The sequence below is a fragment of the Panthera leo genome, chromosome C1 (assembly GCF_018350215.1).
Source record: "Panthera leo isolate Ple1 chromosome C1, P.leo_Ple1_pat1.1, whole genome shotgun sequence".
NCBI classification, from domain to species: Eukaryota; Metazoa; Chordata; class Mammalia; order Carnivora; family Felidae; genus Panthera; species Panthera leo.
The window spans coordinates 134090249-134107999 of NC_056686.1; the positions used below are offsets into that span (position 1 = coordinate 134090249).

General features: G+C 37.7%; 1 protein-coding gene across 7 annotated transcripts in view; it reads right to left on the reverse strand.

The window, feature by feature from the left end:
- Positions 1 to 7986: 7986 nt before the first annotated feature.
- The window catches only part of GTDC1 (glycosyltransferase like domain containing 1), a 390883-nt gene continuing 381118 nt past the window's right edge, over positions 7987 to 17751 (reverse strand). For 5 of the 7 annotated variants that reach the window (XM_042948684.1, XM_042948683.1, XM_042948685.1 and 2 more), the window contains 3 exons: positions 15037 to 15107; positions 14243 to 14334; positions 7987 to 9114 (listed from right to left, as the gene is read on the reverse strand). In XM_042948684.1, coding sequence (XP_042804618.1) covers positions 9031 to 9114; positions 14243 to 14334; positions 15037 to 15107 — 247 coding nt within the window. In that variant the 3' untranslated portion in view covers positions 7987 to 9030. The remainder of the gene's footprint in view (positions 9115 to 14242; positions 14335 to 15036; positions 15108 to 17751) is intronic. The other 2 variants (XM_042948686.1, XM_042948687.1) reach the window with 1 other exon arrangement.

Sequence of the window (17751 nt, forward strand, 5' to 3'; positions counted from 1 at the left end):
ATTAAAGGCAGGAAAACGTACAGCACAGTTTCCATGTGTCAGCTGACGGCCGCGACAAAAGGAAACACGGAACGCTGAGGGGGAAAGCGGCCCCTTCTCGTCCCCCCCCCCCCCCCCCACACTTTTATTATCTGTGCAAATGTAAAATGCCTTTGGTAGTGACTCTGGGTAGGTGGTGCCTGGGGCCAAATCGCAGCTGCACGCTCCGGTAGGAGGACAGTTTGCTGATGCACCCAGAGGTCTGGGGGCCCTCTCACAAAAAAAGGACTATAAATACTCCGCTCGAGCACATTTCGCTTCTTCAAAACTCCATTACTCATACTTTTTAAGTTTTAAAATTTGGTGCTTAGACTGTTGCAATTCATTTATCTTCAGCGAAATCCACCGGCGCGCGCGCACACACACATACACACAGGCACACACGTATTTTGTTTTTCAGTTTTGTAGATTCCTTTTTTTTTTTTTTCCCCTGGCCTGCTATCACAGCATTAGAAATCCAGAGAAAAAGCTAAGCCGACTGAAAGCCAGGGAAGATAGCAGCAAGCACAGACAGAGAGAGCACGAGTTCCCTACCATGGCTCTGCAGCTCATGAGGAATAAAGGAAAAAGGTGTGTGCTTTGATGACTTTCCTCTTAACTATGATTACAGAACACCCTGTCCCTGGGATGTGAGACATTGGTTCACCTCCACAATATGCTGAATTCTCCACAGATGAAGGAGTGTTCAGAATCCAAGGCCCACTCACTGCGCATTACAAACCGCTAGTTCTGTGCCCTCATTTTTAACACTAGAGTTACACGACCTTTGAGGGTCACCCTGAGCCACGGGGCAATGTACTCCTCTGTGTTTTCTCCCTCTTGTTGCTAGGTCAGTTTTAGAAATAGAAGGCTTCACCTCTTTGTCAGTTATCTATTTACTGACAGAATCGATGCACCAGGTTGAAGGCCACCAGGCCACCTTGTTCAGTCATTTTACCGGATCTTCCTCTTTGTAGATGATACTTTCCCATTTTTCATTTGTATTTTTCACCAATGTCATTTTCCCCCACAGATTTTATAAAAAGTGCCTTTTCATGTGGTTCCAGTTCAGTGATTTGCCCACCCCCTGAATAATGCAATTTGCATTCCCGATTAATAGTTGTGAATCAGTAATTCTTAAGTACCTCCTGATCCATATTTTCAGTTTAAATGATTCCTAATGTTATTGGCCAGGCGTGTGCTTGAACCCAGTACCTTCGTGGACTGGTTCCACCCCCAGGACAGCAGAGTTACACTCAGGGAATGTGAACATGCTTAAGTCTCTGCCCTGATCTCTTTGGATGCAGAAGGCAGACAGCCTGCTTTCCCACCTCCCCCAGAAGTGGTAATAGGTGAGCAGATTAATAAATTGATAAAAATCACACTAGGTTCCAAGCGCATCTCCTCTTCTGGTACATATTTAGGAAGACTTTAAAAATCTCCTTCAAGCATCTGGTCCTTCTTTGATTTGGCTCTGCCCTCCCCACTTTTTGACTTTATCCTTCAGTAAAATAAATAAAGTGAAAGAGCATATTAGGAGTTTCTCTTTCCTTATGGCTTCCCAGTATTTGAGAGAATCATCCTGTTTTAGGCCAGTTGTTGTTAGTTCATGTTTTTACCACCCACCAAAGAACAGCACAGGATTAAGTTTATATTAATAAATGATGTTCATGACTAGGTTTCTACATGCCAAAGTTATGATTTATTTTTTTTAATGGGTGGAGAAAGGAGAGCAGCAATAAACTAGCCTCTAAGTCACTCAAAATCCTTGGCTTGACACATCTCTGTGGGTGTTTTTGTCTTTTTTTTTTTGTATGTACCTCTAATTCTCCTTTAAGTTCTATTATAATGAACTACATATTTTGTTGACTACCTTTGTCCATGGCTTCAAACCCTGTTTATTTTAGTTAAATTTATGAAAAGTATGGTATGTTCCCCTTTTCTACCTTCTGTTTATAATTGTCCCTACTTATCCCTCCACCCCCTTAAGAATTTCACAAGAAAACCCTGCACCAAATAAATTAAAAGCTGCAACTTCAGACACCCCAAGAAGAGGACATTAATCCACTTAGTAAAATACCCATACCTCCCCCTCTCAATTTCAGCTCTTCTTAATGTAACATTTAGTAATTGCAGCTGGCTCCTTATACTTTCCTCCCTCCTTTTCATTCTGAATCATATTGGCCTTGTTTGACCTTCATTTCCTTTCCTGCCCCCCACATTTGTCCACATACTTTTCTTTGACCATGTTGGTCTTTCTTTTGCTGCCTGGATTAAAAGCAATAAATAGAGCTTTCTAAGAGTATAATACTTTCTGTTAAAATCCCACTCTACCTCCCCATTCACTGTTAACGCTTTGTACAATTTTTACATATCTTTCTTGTTGTGTAGTTACTGCTCTATATTTTTCTGATTGATCATTAAGTTACGCTGGCTTTTGAGAACTGCCTCCATAATCCTGAAGCAAAGGCTTTTTACTTGGCATGCTCTTTTCCTTTGGAATGCCTTTCCTGGCAAGGACAGGCATTTCGGTTTGACTACGATTCTTAAGTTACAATTCAAGGCTAATTTGTTCAGTTAGGCTTCTACTATGAGCGGCTCTGGTTCTCACTGTGAAGTACTCCATGAGGTTGCTTAGTTGAAGGGTGTGTTGTAAGTACAAGATGTAATATACTTACATTGTACTTGATTATCAGTTTTCAAAAACAGCTGCATGCTTTGATATCTGTGTAAGGAAATATCAGAAGATAATATACCATTGGTATTTATTACTCTATAATTAAGGATGTGTCAGTGTTTCTCTTTTTTTAAAAAAAAACCCTATTTTCAGAAATTCATATCTCAGGCATAAATTTCCCTATGAATTACAGTCTAATACCATATTAGAAGTATCTTCTTTTTAAGTTATCCCTCCCCTTCCTTTTCTTTCTGGGGAAGTAAGTTTCAGGATGTAATTTCTGGGTTATCTATTGGGGATGAGAGGAAGCAGTCCCTATCCTGCACAATTAAAGGTGCCTCTGCCGCCAATGCCACCTGCCCCCTGTATCCTAGACCCTCTGTGCACCAGGTGAGATCGTGGGGGCTGCCTCTGGATAAAGGGCCAGCCTCCCATCTATTTGGATAAGCAACTTCATCATGGTATGAGGTGAAAGGCAACAGAGAAGGCTCAGCTGTCCAGAAGTACTGCAGGTGCCAGAGAGTCTGAAATTTTAGTGCCAGGAATCAATTCTTATACATTCCTCCCTCTATGGTCACTTAGAATACAAATGTGGCCAGGAGTAACATGAAATAAATCTACGGAAAGGTACTGGCAACTTACCGACCCATGTTCCTTCTGCCAGTAGAAGAAGCAGAAGGAAGAAGGAGGGGAGGAAAAGAGAGAGAGAGAGAGAGAGAGATAGAGATTTGCCCCTTTCCCTCAAGGGTGGTCTCGACCAATTGAATTGACCGTGGCCTTCTGCAAGAAGCTGTTTCTACACCTGCCTCTACTACCAGGGGACCCATGGCAACTGGGCTTCTCTTTAGGCCCTCAGTTTCTCCAAAGGTTTCAAAAGCAAATGCTTACCAGGAGGGCCAGGGAAGGTACCTATATGCATAAAGCCGCATGTAAAGACCACAGGGCATGGTGGGTCCTATGATGGATGTGGAGGCTGAATGCCTCCCGGCAGGTGCAGTAATAGTAACAATAAAGACACAACATTGGCTTCACTGCATGGTCTCTCCTTCCTCTTTCAAGACCAACAACATAGGCCACAAAGCAGCTCCCTGCTACCCCCTGCACTCTCTTGCCTAGGGGTCCAATAGTCATGCACACTGACCTTGGTGCTTCCTGAAAGACACATCGGTGACAATGACACCATCCCATGGAGGGGAAGGCTTATACAAAAAGTCTCTGTTTCTACAACATAGTCTGGTTCCTAAATATGCCTTTAGGCGACCCCTTAATTTTCTCATTTGTGAGGTGATCACGGAAATCTTAAATTGTCAAATATAAAGGACTTCGAATTCCTAAGAGAAACATATCGCTCAAGTATTCCCAGAAGTCCCTTCTAGCACGCCACCTTAGGTCAGCTATTTAAAAATGCAGTAACTGTTAGGAGAGTAACAAGCATCTTGGAGTATCTCCCAAGGAGAAGCAATTCCTCATATTCATTTGTGAGAACAATTATGAACCTGTCTTAGGGTTGAAACTCATAACCATAGAGTTGCAAGGGAGAAGAAGGCATCATCACTTGGGTAATGATAATGGGAGGGTCCCTGAAGACACTGACCTCACATTCCACTGAGGGGAAATGGGCCCAGTAGGGTGAGAGAGGATCCTGGTCCCTGAAGTCATACATACCTCAAGTACAGCTAGGAATTCCAAAGACATGAGAGAGAACTCCCTCCCATGGATCGCAATGAAGGACAGAGTCCACAATTCACCCTGTCTTCAAGAGGAAAGGGAACAGGTGCCAGTATGGGAGATAGGTACTGTGGCTAGGAGCTCAGACAGCTCTGTGCTCTACCACACAGCTCTGAATTTTCCAAGACGCGAGGACTGGCTCATGTAACATCATCCTTTTTCTTCCTCCCATTACCTTTCAAAAGGGAGTTTCCAGAACTATGGTTTTCCATCTTGAGTTTGTAATGTTACAGGAATTAGTGAGAAATGGTGATCAGCAGCCCTAGGAAAAAGAGACCCATGGACAATCAAGTCAGACTTTTTCAAAGTATGATTTGTTTCAGTATCAAGGTTAAGTCCTTGGCTCCCGGTAAGCAGAGGAAAGTCTTCTCATGCAAAATTGGCAGGACGGTTTCTTCCACTGTTTGAAGGGAAATGGTTATCTGACCGGATCAGGAACTTAAGAGTCAAGAAATGTCAAGGAAGGCATGGTAGCAAAACTAACCAAAGTAGTCCTAGCTCCTATCAGAAGGCACATCTAACAATAACATGTAAGACACGTAAAAAGTCAGAGTGTGAAAAGACTTTGGGTAGAATGAGCCAGCTTCAGAAATAAGCCACTAATCATAGAGTAAATGTTACTCTCCCAGTTGCATGTCTGTGCCTTCTACCATCACTCCTCTGACTTAAAAGTTAGTGTACATTTGGTGTAAATCCCATGGTTTATTGTTGTTGTCCTGTTGTAATCACAAATGCACAAAGCTTTCAGCAGCATGTAGAATTGTATGCATGTTTTTAAACTTTCCCAGTTACATTTTAATGGACAGCCTTGAAGGGAGGATTTACCATGGAAGCATTAGTCTCCTAGGGGCGCCTGGGTGGCTCAGTTGGTTAAGCGTCCGACTCTTGATCTACACTCAGGTCATGGTCTCACGCTTTGTGAGTTCAAGCGCCACACTGGGCTCTGCGATGACAGCACACAGCCTGTTTGGGATTCTCCCTCTCCCTGCCCCTGCCCTACCTGCTTTCTGTCCGCCTCTCACAAAATAAATAAATACACTTAAAAAATAAAAGCATTAGTTGTCCTATATCTCAATTCAAATTTTAAAATGAAACGTGTTCATGTCAGTGATTTATAACATAGTCTCTTCCCTGTTAAATAAAAGATCTAATATTAAATACTACCTGATTTTTCACCGAAAGAGAGAGGCACTTAGGGTGATACTTGTCCACAGTCAGCAGAAGAATAAAACCCATAGACTGTGTCGACATTAAAAGACAGCATGGACTCTCATTTGAAAATTGATTCTATCACCCACAGAAAGTATCTTGAGACTTAACTGAAAATTTTATTGTGGCTCATAATATTTCTGGGTAGCAGATGCTTTCTCAAAAACAGATTTTACTTTTAAAAATATCAAATATAATTAACACCTTCAACATAAAATGAAATCTTTGCTTCCAGATGCATTTCAAGGTGTTGAAATGAATCTGTGCAGCCCTGTGTGGCTGCGAGTTTCCATCGACTTCCTGATTCTGCTGCCATCTTTATGTGGCATGTCTGAAGATGTGAGAGTCAGAGCAGGGCATTCACACCTAGCCATAGTGGAAGGATTCTTCCTAAACCGCAAGCTTTTTGAGAAAGGTCTTCTGACCTATTCCTGATCAACGTGGTATAAGTGAATAGGTTAAGAACCAGGTGCCCTGCTTTTTATTACAGAAACATGTAACCAGAAACACAGATTAGGTAAATTCATGGCACGTATATCCTGGATGCTGTATCAAGGTCTTGATAATGAGCAGACTTTTAAAGATACTTAAAATTGAAATTGGCTTAATGATTTATTTTAAAAGAATAAAATTAACAGGATTGAATGTTCCAAAAAAGGAAGATCAAAATTTGCAACAACCATACTCAAAATAAGAAATAATGAGAGTGTTCAATTTCTTTACTCAGAGTAAGGGAACTACGAATTAACAAGTCAACTTGTGGGGCACCTGGGTGGCTCAGTCGGTTAAGCATGAGACTTTGGCCTCAGGTCATGATCCCACAGTTTTGTGGGTTTGAGCCCCGTGTCAGCTGTGCTGACAACTTGGAGCCTGCTTGGGATTCTCTGTCTCCCTCTCTCTCTGTACCCATCTACTTCCACACTCGCGCTCTCAGAAATAAATAAATAAATAAATAAACATTAAAAAAAAGTCAACTTGTATTCTCAATTATCCTGTGATTTCAATGAAACATGGGTTAATTTACTTAATAACACTCTATCCACAAAATGGGTTTGAGAAGCACACAAAACACACACACACACTTCAAGTTTCAATTGTTAAGAATTACACATTTACAAAATTTTTTTATTGCTCACTTGCACTGAGACCAAGTCTGATAGCATAGTTCTAAGAAGTGACAACTTTAATGTAAATTTTTATTCTAGAAGGAATGCTGGGCATGGCTAACGACAAAATCTGATTTGAGTTTATGGGTGTAGGAAAAAAAAAACCCCTCCATACACAGGTAACTTTCAACTATGTCTACACTGAGATGGGAGCCCATTGTTTTCAGGATAGTAAAACACAGTAAACTCAACACTGTTTCTTGGCTGTAAGATCATACTATTATTTCTAGAAGACATCTTCTGACTGAAGCAAATTTACTGGTATAGTTCATCTTCTTAGATGATAAACCCTGCCTAGAAGTATCTAAGAACCTCTCAGGCATATTGACATCCAGTTTGCACTCAAGAGGAGCACCCCTGGTAGATTCCGAGTTCCCCAGTTTCAGACCACAAGCGACGTCAGAAATAATCCCTGAGCCCTTTGTTTTATGAGTGAGGATGTAATTTGTTCAGTGACTTCCCTGCAAGCGATACAACTTGAAGCCAGAGCAGTGATGTCCAGTCATGCGTTAAGGGTCTCACATTGGTTAGGGAGAGGACTCGGTGCAGAGATAGAGTTTGTTGTTTCTGCTTCTTAATCTTCCTGCTTTTAAATTCTCAGACCTCAGGGATTCTGAATTCCTGCCTTCTTTGATCTGTAAGATCACCTCTATCCTGAGGGCTCTCTCCGTCTGGCTCCTTGACCTTGATCTGTTTCCTGCTGACAATTTCGCTACCTGTCAAATGGGCCCTCCTGCTGACGATTTTGCTACCTGTCAAATGGGCCCTTCTGGAATTCTGAATCACTGCCTGCTCAATCTCGGATGCTTGCTAGACCAGTCAATCCTTCTAGAAGCCGGAAGGCCACACTTGGCCCCTGCCTACCCTCCTCTCCCTGGCTGTTTCTCACTCTGTAGTGTATAAAAGTTATTTGTTTCAAAAGCTAGGAAACTTACAATTTACCTGTCAGTAAACAGAAGATGGTTTATCAACAGACTTTACCTTAATGACTACAAATGTTTACCTCCTGCTTTCCAGAATGCAAAGAAAATCTTGGAAATGTCATAATATCTTACAAACATTTGCAAAACAGATCCTTGTACAACCGGAAAAGAAACAATTGTATTCGTTGTCTCTGACACAAGAAAAGTGTTCAGTGAGAAACATACAGATAGATGTACACTCTTACACAGAAATGAGATATGCTAATTAAAAATTGCAGTAGGCACTTTATTAAAAATTTATTTTACAATCTAGCCGTTCAAAACATCTTTATATCAACAAATACAGCAGCTTGACTATTGGAATCATAAGTGATTTATCTTGAAAAGATCATATTTGTAGCTGGATGCAAATATTTTTGAGGAATATTTATATCAAAATTACTGTTTTTAGTAGAAGTATTTTGATTTCTCTATTTTTACCCCAGGGGAAAAAAAATTGAAACGAGTATCTCAGTGTTCATTTTATGGGCAAGATGGCTCCACTTAGTGTATTTCCCATGTTTGTCCAAATTACAGCTGTTTATCTCGCAACTTTAAAATAAATTAAATGCAAATGTAACTCTGCGGATCATGGGAATACCTGCCAGACCCCTTATTAATACCTTCACTTAAACACCCCCGTGCCAGAGAGTCATTAATTGGCTAAAATAAAAGTGCTAAAGCAGCCCTTTGCCCACAAACAACTCTGAGATGGCTGCCCAATTAGTCCGGTAGCATTCTGATCCTCCCTTCAGACCCTGTGGCCCTTTGAGGACACAAGAAGGTTCCGATGATAACCTGGCAACCTAGGTAGAAACACAGCCAAGTGCGAGCTTTTGAAGCTGCAGTTCGGCTGCCATCGTGTCGGCAAAAAGAAAGAATTCAGGCACCATGTCATCCAGTACAAAGGATAAAAACGGATTCAACCGGAAATTCAATGTGGCACCACATATGGGATACATGAGTGCGGTTATACAACAGGCCACATATTTTTTTGAACAGTCTCCTCCATGTGATGCCGAGGACATGTGTAACCATCATAACGTCTCTAGGAATCTGTATTTAATTTGAGTTGGGGTGGTGGCAGGGATGGGAGATCTGAAGCCGCCACAGGTTTGTGGCAGATGGCTCTGTGTCAGCTATGACAAGCAGCCAGGCTCAGCTTCCTCTGCAGATTTTCTTTTCTCTCTGATCAGGTAAATATGGGCACACTCTGGAAAGTTCTACAGATTCTGCCTTAGGCTGCAAGTTTGTGACTTAGCCCCATCTGTCACAAATCTTCCCTAGGTTCTGTTGTAAGCAGAGACCTGAATTTACCATGTAGGGCCGCCCAAGAAAAAGGAGTCATTTCACCCTGCGAGGGGGAGGGAGAGAAGAGAAAGCAAGGAAGAAGCATTAACAACCGAAAGACGAAAGGATGTTCAAAATTCATATTGCAAATTTGCATAACTTACGTCAATTAGATTTCAAAAAGCCACCTAGTACATGGTTCTCGAGTTTCATCAACTCAGGAAATCCCAGTTTCTGATTGGTTTAAAGTGGAACTGTATTTTCAACCGTACGGGAAAGCTCCCGATTTTTCGCAAATGGGTACATTCCACCGCACACATATTTCCTGGTTTATGTGAGCGATGACGGCTGCTCAAAGTTTATCATCCAACTTTTAACTTTTATAAACACAAGATACCCAACGCCCTTAACCCATGTTTTTGCTAATGTGAATTTTACTTTTAAGTGGCTAAGGCACAAGAGAAATGCCATTACTCCTACGTTAAACGCATAAAGCACTTTGAGTTTACAAACAGGTTTATATTCGTTATTTCATTATAGCAGTACCTCGGTGGGGGGCGGGGGGGATGCTATTAAGAATTGAGGGAGAAAAAAAATTCTTCTAAGTTTACAGATGAATCAGAGAGACAGGCTAAGAAGTTCACCTAGAGCCAGGCTACAAATGAGTAGCAGAGAAGAACAAGCCGCCAAAACCTCTCACTGTTCTTGATCACCCAAAGTGTATCTATTGTGCTGAAGGTTTTTGCTTTTATTTTACTTAGACAAACCAAAGGAAAACCAAGCCAAAAGAAATCAAGGAAGGAAGTGAAGAAGGAGAGAGGGAGAAGACTAGGGAGGAGGGAGAGAGGGAGGGAGAGAGATTGGGAAGTTGCCTTAAACTGTGCTCGTGCAGTTGAGAGATTTTTAGAAGTTCTAAAAATGTCACAAGCTTTTACGTTTTCATTTTTAAGGAAACAAGTAATGACTTCGGAGTGTTAATACAAGTGAGCAACACCTTATTGGCATCTAGAGTGTAATCTCGAATTAAAAGGGGACTATAAAGTGACCAGTCCCTTGAAGGAAACTTACAGTGGCCTGGCTGTGGTCCGGGTAGACAGAGGCTGATAGAATTAAGACAACCACAAACGGTTTCTCTGCGCACTGAATGTCAGCTGTAAGCTTAATCATTGTTTGGAGGCATTTTTAGGCAGAAATCTGAAAATTCTTCTTTCCTCCAATTAGGAGCAGGTTACAAAGGTTCCCAGAATGTTGAAGTACGTGAAGAGGAGAACAGAATAAAAACCAGCAGCTGGCATTTGAACAATCTTAAGAAACACAGGTCACTCTCAGAAAGCAGAGGAGAGAACGCATCTCTTTTTTCCCCACTCAGAATTTCGCTCAATTTGTAAATAAAAATAAATGAGAAATAGGATGGGAACGAAAAGCTATCCGGGTTGTCTGGGCAGTATCTACTTTACACAGTGCCCTGTTTGTGCCCTGCGCTCTTTTCAGTATTTGTAACAATATAAGGTCCATAATTTTTTCTCTAAAGCATTTTAAAATATAATGATGAAAAGTCTGTAGAAACATAAGGAACTGATCTCAGAAGGTTGTTGGGAATTTTCAGTAAGTAAACTCACATAGTAAAAAGGAGGCAAAAATACAACTTCATGGTGTTGAGCTTACCGGGGTTGGAAAAGGGAAAACTATTGTTAGTGTTAAGAAGTCAATCCTGGGCTAATTATTTTATGATTACTTCTAGAATCTTGTGTTCAAGTTAGGTTGGAGTCATAAAAAGCTCCCCATCGTGGATGAAATGAAACCTATTTTTAATCTGTGTGACAAGTATGTGGCCAATGTGTCTGACCTGCTCAGAAAAGGAAGTGTTCTGAAAGTACGAGAAAGCTGTAGTCAATGACTAAACTTGGATGTAAACTTTTTAAAGAGGTGGTTTAGATTTTTTAAATTATGAAAATGGTTTTAGATTTTTAAAATGCTTAAAAAACATTTAATTTCAGTATGCATTGTATTTCTCTTAAGAAAGATCTTAAGAAAAGTGTGTGTGTGTGTGTGAGAGAGAGAGAGAGAGAGAGAGAGAGAGAGAGGGAGACAGGGAGAGGGAGGAGGGAGAACATACTTGCATGCATGTGAGGAATTTAAACATTTCAAATCTGAAACCATTTCAGGTGAGAAGTCATGGGCACAGTGTTCTGTAGTAGAAAGAGCCACTTTAAGAAAAAAAAAAGTATCCAATTCTGTTTCTGCTTTTCAGTTACTAGCATTCTGTTTCAAATCCTGCTTCAAGTTATAGCCCCCAAACTCTCACTCATATTGAAAGTATAATGTCTCATGTGAGAAGAAAGCCAAGTGTTAGTAGCCTTATTCTAGTCATTAAATTTCTAAGTGTGAATCCATATGAAAAATCCTATCCTAAAGTGAACCCTATGTGAAAAGCAGTTGAGATGATTTTAAAATGTAAACTTTTGACAAAAAAAGAGAGTAAGGTGTAAAAATGTAAAAGGAGCAAATTAAAGAATTCAGTGACATTCTATCCTTTTAGATCTTAGAAGCATATGTTTTATAAAAGCAAAACAGCACTGTCCAATGGAATAAGTCTAAAAAAAACCCCAACATTCTCGTTAACAGTACACACAAAAGACTCTTCCATTGCATAAGAAAAGTAAGGAAAATACTGCCTTGGGGGGAATAGTTCTCTTGTATTTAGTGAAGGCAAAGGTCACCAGAAAATGTGCATATTTATAAACCATAAGGTGAAAAGATAGCATAGCTGTTTATATCTTAATTGTAAAGTTTTAGAAGGCATCCTTTTTCTGTTTTGGCTCTACATCCTATTACAATAACCAAAATAAATCTGTGGTTCTTTCCTGTGGTTTTTTTTTTTTTTACCAGTTTCTCCTGAAAAATGCATCACAAAGCTCGGTTACCTTAATTCTTGGACTAATTTATTAATTTTAAGACTAATATTCAGATAAATATATCATCAAGATCTATAAATGAGGGCACCTCTGAAAGTGTATAATAGACTTATAAGAAAAAAAAATCCACGGCAAAAATACATAAAAAAGAATTATACATACAAATTCCTATAAATGCTTACACATGAAATATTAATTTATAAAACTTGGAGCTGGAATACTTGAGGATGTTCGGTCTAAAAACATATGTAAAAAGTAATTACAGGAAATAACATGTAAGGCGTAGGTTATCTTTTAAGCTGTACGAAGAACAATTTGATATACTAACAGCATTACCACTGAGCTGACAATGTTTCGGAGTTTTTCCAGAAGTTGTTTGTAAAATAAATAATTATAGCTATGTTATAGAGTATCATATTAAAATATTTCAACCAGATGTCTGTTTTCCTTTGCAACTAAAGGTAACTTGTCACAGTAACTTTTGTAATGGTTAAAAATTTCTAAACAAAGACTAACAGAGATAATGAGGCCTAACCTGAAGCAAAGTTAAAAACCGTTAAATTTTGATGGTGGGAATAGCATGATAAAACCTTCACCATTCTCTTCACAAGAAAATTAACATTTTCTTTCTTTCCTTCTTTCTTTTCTTTCTTTCTTTCTTTCCTTTTCTTTTCTTTTCTTTTTTTTTTTTTGTATCTACATGAGATGATGGATGCGAATGAAATGTATGGTGGTAACCATTCCACAATAAACGCATGTCAAGTCATTATGCGGTACTGTGGTTCGTAAGCGGACACAGTACTGTCAGTCATATCTCAATAAAACCGAAAAACAAGCACAACTTCACCTAAAATTCACCAGAAGGCGGGGAGAGATTAGTAATTTGATGGTGAACTCACTGAAGAGATCTGTGTCATATACAGAAAATAAATCCATTTACATAAATACTTCTATTTCTTCCATTTTCATAATCTGCACATTTTGATAGCCTGTCACGTGGAGAACTACTTGATTAACATTTGATACAAACCTGACCGCTACTGAACTTCAAAAATTAGGGAGTTTGGATGTAAACCTGTTTTCTCTGTGGAGCTTCCCCTGTATACGGTACAATCGTATTGACTCAAGGAGTAATACTGAAGCCTGGAACTGTTCAGTCAGCATTTTAAACTATTATGAGCTACCTTCTGAACCATTGCCAAGTTAATAGACAATGAAAGATAATGAGCTTGAAATTGGGTGTTAAATTGCATTTTTGGTTCTCTCCCTTTTTCTTGAAGTTTAACTGTTTCCTGCAGAAACAAAGTCCTGTTTTGATGTATCACTATGTAAATATGTATTTTAGGCCATGAAAAGAGAAAGGAGAGAAAAAAGGCAGCAAACTGTATTTCATGTAGGAAGGTTATACATTAACATAGGAAAATTAAAATATACTGGATTATAAAACTGCTAGATTGTAAACTATACTGAATTTATGTAAAATGAAGATGCTACATTCAAAGAATATAAAAAGGTATATTACTCATGGCCTAGAGCCACCTTCCAAACTCATAAAGCAGATTTATCCCAGTTCAATTACTTAGACTTTTAGCAGGGCCTCTTTGTGTTGTCATTTCAACAATGTAAAATTCTTGATTCAAACAACGGGAAAAAAAAAAAAAAGATAATGAAGGAGGGGACTGCATGATGATGCTCTTTAAACTATTTTCTTTCTGCCTTTGCCATTCAGAGAGGAGACGGGCAGTGTCATTCTAAACAAACTGAGGATTTTTATGTAATTTTATTAAACCGGATAAGGGAAACATTTGATTCTTGAAAATCATCTTCAAAGTAGTTAAAAAATGAACACCAAACTTCACGAATGTCATTCACCTGAATTTTTGAGGCCTGAAGATTTCATTATGATGGGAAGAAAGGCTTATCCTCATTAGTATAATTGTGGAATCTTTCCTTTACTTCCTTTTAAACTAATGAGTTACATTAATCCAGGTTCATTTTTATAAGCCTCTTGGGGCTAAATGTAAAGGACAGTCATCTTAGAAAACAATAAATTAAAAAAAAGCATGTACCATGCATTAAGTGCACGTATTTCATAAGACCTAGGTTAATACAACTGGCATCCAGTTTAATTAATCCTTGTTAGTGTAACAACTAATATCCCTCCCTAGCATGTTTCCTTTAAACATTAGTATGTTAATTAAATGTTTTTTTTAAAAAGATTTTTCTTTGTACTTCAATATGGCATTTATACCACGTAAATCTCTCCTCAATATCTACCTTATAAAGATGTTTTCTTATAATATCTGGTCTCTTGCAGAAATTCTGGAGCCTTTTTGAAAGCTGTTCAGGTGTAGAATACAGATATTCAGCTGCAGGAAAAACAGATACATTTTTAATGAAACAAAAACCTCAAAGCACACACTCGATATTAGTCACTTTACTAATTAAAAATGCATATTGCTCTGTGCTGCCTCGTGTTTTACATTATTTAAGCATGATTTTATAAGGTTACCTCAGCTCACAAGGATGCTTAATGCTAAATAAGACTGTGTAGTTGTGCTGTTTAGACATCTCCTTTGGGTGATTAAAATACATTATTCTAATGTAACACAATGCATATGTGATATATTTAGTGATGGGAATTTTTTCAAAGAACTGGTACTATAGCCGTATGTACCCTGTGCAAGAGTTGCATATTATTAACTAGTCAATTGTTTAAATAATTTGGTGTGATTTCCAGTCCTTGATTTTTCTCTGTGTATATCATTAGAAAAAATCTGTAAGCAATCGCAGCAACACTGACCTGCTTATAAAAATCCATCATTATGGGATGTGTATGCTAACAATGAAGAATGCTATTTGAAAACTTGCTTTTTTGTTATCTTAAAAGAACAGATGGTAAATATAAGCTTACTCTAATGTATTAAAACACATAAAATTTTCCTTAACACTAACATGTTGACTTGCCAAATAAACAATTGCTCCCGCCTAAGTTTATTTTCAAACTTTCTAATTTAGCATGAATCATGTATTAAATCTCAACCAAGATGAAAGTACATTAAAGAGGCTACCTGGAAATATCTCAGGATAAACCAAATCTTTGGGACAAAGTGGGTAGCAACCACAATACACAGCTTCCAACCTAAAGAAATTTTAGAGAAGATAAAAAAAAATATTAAAAGGACATTACTCTGATAGCCAGATAGTGGTTTTGTTTGCCTAAGTTAACAGTATGAGCCCTGAGTTAACTGGGACGAAAAACATGGTCGGCAGTCCAAGCCTTAAAGCCAAAGTTGCTCTTTTAAAAGATTTTATTGATCATATATGAATTTCGTAGAACAGAACCAACAGCATATGTTTTGTTCACTGAATTAATCAAAGCGCAGCTTTGCATTTTTTTTTTGTTTTTAAAATACTGTTTAACACATTTTATAATCAGCAGATAAACACATGTAACAACATGGTAAAGTATGGACAGCTTTTCTTAATAATGCTGCAAAGCCCCAGAATGTTCATTTTTCAAAAATGTTTAAATAAAATAGCAAATACTTAACTTTAACATTGTAGCCGTAGAAATGATCGAGGCACTTTTAAAAGCATCAGAAAAAAAAAATTACAATCTGTTGTTGGGGCATTTTTATATTTTAAGCTCATGCTTCAAAATAATTTGTTATTTTTGTAGAATGCAAAATAATTCCCCTTTTACTGAAAAATCCTCATGGAGATTACCTTAATGAAAATTTTACTTTCTTGGCCAAAAATTCAGCTCATTTTCCATTTTATCAGAAAAGAATACTTTCTTATTAAACAAATAAGCAAGAAAGTTTCACTTTGAGAGGATTTCTCCAAGGAACACCTATAGGAAGTTTTTTTTTTTTTTTTTTTTTCATGTCATAGTAGTAAGGGTTAAGCAGAGAGAAGGTATTGCATCTCAAAGGTTGTTGGCCCTGTATAATGGCTATTGATCTGACATATAATAAACCTTAAAGATACCACTGTAATTTCTGTTGGCTAGAAATTACACAGTGAAATTCAAAGCACTCTCTAAAATATGTTTATTTTATGAGAGACTTTGAATTGCATCCAAAATGTTGACCAAAGGCGGATTTTTATTTTGAACTGCAGATTTTTTTTCAACCCAAGAATAATTTGAAGTTATGTCAATGTTTACCTTGTTTGTTTACAGTGACAAAGCACATGCAATTTAAGCTGTTTTTAAGTGGGTGATGTTTTCTCTATTTTATTATGTTGACTGAAATTAGTTTAAATGAAAGGTATTTACTTTGAGCTGCAAAGTTTGGAAAAATACTGAGTTCAAAGTTTTGCTTGAGAACTGACAAGAGTTACAAGATAACATAGTGAAAAGGCACAGGATCTAGTTACCCATTATTAATTTCAAAATCCAAACTAATATCTAATAGATTTTTTTCTCTACAGACGTAGGGTATGCATAGGAATTCTTATCCCAAATACAGCTACAAACCACATGGCAACTGCATTATAAAACAGTGTCTAAAGTTTGAGCACATAAACCAGAGAGACTCTTTATGAACCAAAAGAAAATACGCACTTTATCTGAAGACACTCAGTTTTAAAATGCTGTGCCAATCGAAAAGTAAATACATATGAACATTCTCTTATAATTGCACAAAATCAAAAGAGTGAAGTCACAGCCATTTCAGAAAGTGCACATGTTATCTGCTTTTTAATAATGGATTTGAATTAGTGTTCTGTTCCCCGAAAGAAAATTGCAGGCCAAGTTACATTTTGAGTCATCGTATGAGCATGTATCATGTCACTTCCAAAAACCTCTGCTAATTAAAATACAGTGAGATAAGAGTGGCATTATTTGACTTAGGGAGAAAAAATTTACAAATTTTGGATTTCAACTTTTATTTACAAATTATCTTATTTGTAGTGATATTTCTAATTCATCAAGGAAACACACACACGCACACACACACACACACACACACACACACACACACACACACACAAACCAGCCACCACCTTTGGTACAATTTTGACTTGTTAAATACTAAACTTTATTATCTAGATTATTTAGATCAGAACTATGTTTTAAAATATATTACATAGGCCATAATATTTTTAAAGAAATTTGTAAAATTCATTGCCATAAGTTTCTCATATTTTGCTATGTTGAAGAAAATGATCATCTCATGACAATAATACAATTATTCACCATTTCAATTCTTATGCACTACCAGTTAAATAATAAATAGGGTTCCAATTGATCTATTGTTAAAATGACTAGCAAATGACCTTTTTATTCCAATTAACAAATCATCTGCTAAATCTATGAATCTTAATATTCAGATCTATTCACTTCAATTCATACAATTTATCTGCAAATAGTTGTTGGGCTTTTGATTCTAAATATAATTAGCTGATAATTTTGCTTGGCTGAATTACTTTTCTGGAGGGCCTGCAAAGGCTCTCAGTCGCATTATCTAGCAATAATGAATCTGATAGGTGAAATTTTTTACTGTAATGAGGATGAGACACAGTTGTGACACCTGAGTCTACTAATAACAGAAGACTGCTAATTATCGACAGCACTTTTTTGTGTGATGCAAGGAGAAAAAAAAAATCCCTCATTATTAAAAAATAAAAAGTTACAATTATAAGTGACACCGGAGGAGAGTAAATAAAATGGAGTGATTAAAACATTGCTGCTTTAAGGGTGTTTTTAATTAAGTGGAAATGCTAATGTTGTCATACTTAGCAGATGGGATTAAAATTAGTTATTGTAAGTAACTCATATT